The sequence below is a fragment of the Bombina bombina genome, chromosome 1, assembly GCF_027579735.1.
Source record: "Bombina bombina isolate aBomBom1 chromosome 1, aBomBom1.pri, whole genome shotgun sequence".
NCBI lineage: Eukaryota > Metazoa > Chordata > Amphibia > Anura > Bombinatoridae > Bombina > Bombina bombina.
In genome coordinates, this window is record NC_069499.1 from 590,559,505 (window position 1) to 590,565,504 (window position 6,000).

The 6,000-nt window shown below is 37.0% G+C and overlaps 1 protein-coding gene across 1 annotated transcript in view; it reads right to left on the reverse strand.

Annotated features, from left to right (window-relative positions):
- The window catches only part of LOC128645687 (UDP-glucuronosyltransferase 1A1), a 111,678-nt gene extending 106,739 nt beyond the window's left edge, over window positions 1-4,939 (reverse strand). Inside the window, exon 1 of the mRNA XM_053698877.1 lies at window positions 4,064-4,939. Coding sequence (XP_053554852.1) covers window positions 4,064-4,924 — 861 coding nt within the window. The 5' untranslated portion in view covers window positions 4,925-4,939. The remainder of the gene's footprint in view (window positions 1-4,063) is intronic.
- Window positions 4,940-6,000: the final 1,061 nt, after the last annotated feature.

Here is a 6,000-nt window from a genome sequence, read left to right on the forward strand (position 1 = left end):
CCATCAAAGTCCTTAGTCCAATGGGAGTCCATGACTTAATGGTAAATAAAAAGAGAAATAAAAGGATTACAGCATCATAGGCGATTGTTCTCACAAAGTTTTGTGTTTTTCAAACTCTAGATTTAACAAATTACAGACAGAGTTTTAATAAAACTTCTTATAACTATAAACAATAAACCTTTGTGTATCTTATCATATCACATGTAAAATTAGCGTAAAAGTGAACAGCCACAAGATTCCTTTTAAGCCAAGTGTTGACTAGAGATGGGGGGGACGGGGACCAGTAATATCTCTATGAATGATCACTGTGTATATAGACAATGGCGAAATATATGCACTAAACAAACAAAATTGGCTAAGGCCCAATATTTCTGTGAAAATCTAAACAATAACATATCTAACCCTATAAAGTTTTGGAAACTCATAAATAACTTACAAAATCCACCAATCCACTCCAAACCCTCCACTGTCAATGTGGATAACCAAAACCTGCAACTCCCCTTAGAAGTAGCAAATGCCTTTAACAATTATTTTGTCGGATGCTCCACCACCCTGATTGACAATGGCACGCATCCTGAAGCTACAAATGTGGATCAGGCCCCACTAAAACAGCAAAGACCCAATATAGAGAAGTTCAGTTTTAGACCTGTACCCATCAATGTCATTAAGAAACACCTTAATAATCTAAAAATGAAAAAACAGTCTGGACCTGATCAAATCCTAGCAATGCTGTTGAAGCTCAGTGCGCCGGCAATTGCTAAGCCTGTCACAACCCTTATTAAAGAATCCTTGGTGTCTGGATACATACCCAAACTCTGGAAAACTGCAAGAGTAGTGCCTATTCATAAAAGTGGGGAGTTAACCTTGGTTACTAACTATCGCCCTATATCATTGCTCCCAGTATTTTCAAAAATCTTAGAAAAATGTGTCCATACACAATTATGCGAGTATTACCAACTTTCTAACTATCTGACCCCTGATCAATCAGGTTTTCGACCAAATCACTCCACTACAACTGCCCTCCTAAAAGTTTGCAACGACATCCAAACTGGCATGGAACAAGGAGACCTAACTGGAGCTATTTTCCTTCATTTTGCTAAGGCTTTTGACACAGTGGACCATGACATACTACTGCTCAAACTAAAAAACTCTGGTATTGCTGATCATCCGTTAACCTGGTTTAAATCAAATGTATCGAATCGATCACAATATGTCTCTGTTTCTAACAGTGACTCCCTCCCTCTCCCAGTCACGTGTGGTGTTCCCCAAGGTTCCATTCTCGGCCCCCTACTATTCACATTATTTATAAATGATTTGCCTAATGTCTGCAAATCCTCAACTGTACACATGTACGCAGACAACACAGTAATCTATGCAAACAAATCTGATCTGCCCCAGCTTGAAGCAGTGCTCCAAGACCAGTTCACAGAGGTAGAAAAGTGGATCTCGAAAAACAAACTCTTCCTAAACACTGACAAAATTGTCACAATGATCTTTGGAACTGGGCCTAAATTACACAACTTACAAAATTCCCATCTACGCATCAAAACAAAATCCAATTGCACGCTTACCGCAGTCCACTCTTTCAAATACTTGGGTATGTTCTTAGACCCTAATCTATCTTTTGGCCTCCACATAGAAAAACTTGCATCTAAACTTTATCCAAAATTAGGTGCCCTGTACAGAAACAAATTTTGGCTCAGCCCTACAGTAAAGGAAAAGATTGTACAGCAAATGCTGATGCCTATCATGGATTATGGGGACGTAGTATACGCACCTGCGCCGCAAACTCACCTTAATAAACTTAATATATTGTATAACTCGTTCTGCCGCTTTGTGCTACAATGTAACTACAAGACCCACCATTGTGACATGCTAAAAGAACTAAACTGGCTGTCACTGGAATCCAGATGCACCCTCCATCTTTCCTGCCTTGTGTTTAAGAGCCTTTCTGGGAAGCTCCCACCCTACCTGAGCAGAATGCTCTCCCCGGCTATTCCCAAAACAAAAAGAAAGCAGCTCGATCCTCCTTTTCCTACCGAGCGCCACAGTTATGGAATGACCTCCTGCACACTTTCAAACCTTCCCCAAGCCTAATATCCTTTAAGAGATCCCTCTCTACATATCTCAAAACAGAATGCACCTGTCATGGTTGATTATATATTTCCTACCTGTTCTATGTAAAATGTTTGCATCTATTGTGTATTATTATTGTTTTTGTATTTTATTGTACCCTATTGTATCAATGCAATGTTTTGTGGTCCCAGGACATACTGGAAAACTAGAGAACTCTCAATGTATCCTTCCTGGTAAAATATTTTATAAATAAATAAATATAATTTAGTGTCCTGAAATCTTGCAATTATTTTCCTCATTAGTTAGCCACTAAAGATATTACTGGTTTGACAGTTTTGTTAGTTTTTTCTTATTTTTTTTTTTTTTTTTAAATTGGGGCATTTTTATAATTTTGCTAAATGTTCTTTTTACAATGGTCATGCTGTGACCAACAGGTCTGCGCTACAGACCCTGTCCACTGGAGAGGAAAGTGAAAATAATCAAACATATATATGAAGATGCCTAAACACCTCGGCAAACTAATTAAATTCTGTAAATGCTAAAAACAAACACTTTCAAAGGGTCATAGAGATGTTTAGTGACTGTGTTGTTGCCAGGGCAAAGCCATCATAGCTACATTTTATTCTAAATTACGTCATGATTTAAAAAATGTACCACCTCCTGCCAAGGAAAACTATTTTGCAGCAGTAGGAAGCACTTCAAACACATTCTAATCTAAAAATGTATTGATATTAATATGGCGATATATTCTTCTTCTAAAGGTAGAATGGTGTGGATTGTAGAAAAAAGCTTATGTGAAGGACAAAAATATACTTTATGGTCAGTAATAGAGATAAAGTATTAACAAAGAAGCTTGTTCTGGAAATATCAGCTTCTTTTGGCACATCAAAAGTAATATTATTTCATTGCTAAGCATAACGATGATACAGATATGAATTTTTAACAAGAATGAGGTCTACAATAAAAGTCATTATTTTCCTTCTAGAGTGTTAGTTAAGTGCATGAAAGTGTGTATACACCAATCAGTAGCTACATGTGCTTAAAGGGACATGAAACCCAATTTTTTTCTTTCATGATTTTGAAAGAACATGCAATTTTAAACAACTTTCTAATTTACTTCTATTATCTAGTTTGCTTAATTCTCTTGATATCCTTTGCTGAAAAGCATATCTAGATAGGCTAAGTAGCTGCTGATTGGTGGCTGCACCTTAGATTCCTTGTGTAATTGGCTCACCCATGTGCATCACCATTTCTTCAATAAAGGATATCTAAAGAATGAAGTAAATTAGATAATAGAAGTAAATTGGAATGTTTAAAACTGTATTCTCTACCTGATTCATGAAAGAAAAACATTGGGTTTAGTGTCCCTTTAAAGATATGAGGTCTACAATAAAAGTCATTATTTAACTTCTAGAGTGTTAGTCAAGTGCATGAAAGTGTGTATACACCAATCAGTAGCTACATGTGCTTAAATGGACTTGAAATCGAATTTTTTTCTTTCATGATTTAGAAAGAACATGCAATTTTAAACAACTTTCTAATTTACTTCTATTATCTAGTTTGCTTAATTCTCTTGATATCCTTTGCTGAAAAGCATATCTAGATAGGCTAAGCAGCTGCTGATTGGTGGCTGCACCTTAGATTCCTTGTGTAATTGGCTCACCCATGTGCATCACTATTTCTTCAATAAAGGATATCTAAAGAATGAAGTAAATTAGATAATAGAAGTAAATTGGAATGTTTAAAATTGTATTCTCTACCTGATTCATGAAAGAAAAACATTGGGTTTAGTGTCCCTTTAAATATATTCCCCAGAAGCCACCCATATTAGAATAAAATATTTAGATTTTTGTTTATAAAATATTTAGAATGTGTAGTAAATATAATACCAGCACCAAACAGAACCATTAATATTTATATCAATATGTGCTTTTACTACATTTAATATTTAATTTAAAGAGTGAAGACTCTCATAATACAGTCCTACCTTGGGAAGTTGCTTCTTCTTGAGTGAACAGTTGATGCCTCCTATAAACACCATGTTGGGCATTACTGGTCTTGGATACTCAAAGACAAAGTCATATCTTAGGAGCCAAACTGAGGTTCTGCTGAGAAGTTGCAGAACAGTCACTTCCTTCTGTAGGAATTGTGATGCTAGGTGATTAAACGGTACATAAATTCCAGAACAAAAATAAGGTTCTACAAACTGAATAAGAAAATTCATTACACGCTGCGAAAAGTCCATCTTGTCTGAGTACTGGCTAAATAGTTTGGGTACATAGGAAATGGGACTAGCACATTGTGCACTAATATAATCATAGTTGCAGGGTATACCCCTTAGGAAATTAATAGATGGAATTTGCAGGTATTCTGCTATAATAACCCCACATGGTACAAATGGATCAGTGAGCACAGCATCAAACTTCTCCTCCTCAATATACTCAATAAGTGGTTTCTTAAGTATTAGACTCTCACACATGGAGTGGAACATGTGAAATAACTCAACCATGCTGTTGTACATTGTGAAGACCACACCTAGGGAAGACTGCTTCAGAAAATGATTACCAGCAAACTTGTGCACAACCTTGTGGATTTCCTCTTTAGTAAAAGAAATGGGATACAATTTTGTAACAAAGAGTTTAGATCTATCCATGGTCATGCTTCCGTCAGGTGTCATCACCACAACTTGGTGCCCATTCTGTGCCAGATTTTCCAACAGTGGGATCATGCTAAGCCAGTGACTGCCATCCACGGGAACCACCAGGAGCTTCCCCCCGTTAGCCAGGCTGAAAGCTCCTGCAAAAATCAGCAGTAGAACGACACAACTAGATGAAAATTGCAGCTCCATCCCTAATATGTAACACACCAAACCCAGTTTTATATCTAAAATATTGGAATGCTTTCTGCACAAATGTACCTGCATCCTACCTGATATTTTAATAATTAACATTAAAGTAAAATAGATCAAAGTTTATGTAAAGGTTTCTGTGTCTGGTGCCAAAATCAAGTTGCTGATTCATTGATGGTCTGCACTTTCAAAGACTGCCGAAGGCATGATCTTAGGAATCACCTACCAAAATTAGATAATGGGCTAGATTCATGGAGTCTTCTTAGGCTACCTAGAGGCCTCTTTATTAAAGGGACAGTGTACTGTAAAATTGGTTTCCTCTTTACCTGTTTCCAATGACTTGTTAAACCAGATGCAGAATTTAACACCAGAGCTATTTTGTGCACTGACCAGCCAGATATACCAATCAGCCTATAATCTAGATAGGAATACTGGGTATGGCAAGTCAATGACAGAAAGAATTACAAAAATGTTAATAACAACAATAGATTAAGTGGTACAACAAATGAGGTGGAGCATATATTCCCAACCGATATAATCAAGTCCTTTGTCCAGGATATCGGAATCTTCTACTTAGGAAAAAAAAGGCCAAGCAGCAATCTAACTTCACCAAAAGTGATGATACGACTCTGCAGTGAAACAATAAAAAAGAAAGAGGCGCCACATGTGTAGATCAATTGCACTAAGTGAAACAGACAAACTGGAGACACAGGGTACTCACATGATGTGAAGGCACTCACTTGTGCCAATAGGAGCAGGCTGGTTCTTTCACAGCAAACCAGCTAGCTGAACTTGAGCAGATCTTGGAATCACCAGAAGCACTGGAACAACAGGTCTGCAGCAAGTAGTGTGGAGGAGCAGGCTAAACTGCCCCTGGTAGCGTAGGAGAGTATAAAAACACTGCCAGGAGTATAACTTCTAAAAGATTTTTTTTTAAAGGTATATAACAATACCAAAGTTAAAAACAACTCCTGCTTAGTGTTTAAATCTCTAATATGAGATTAAAAGCAATAATGCGACACGTTTCTCGGGATAACCCGTTTCCTCAGGCATATAGAAATAATATCAAATAAACC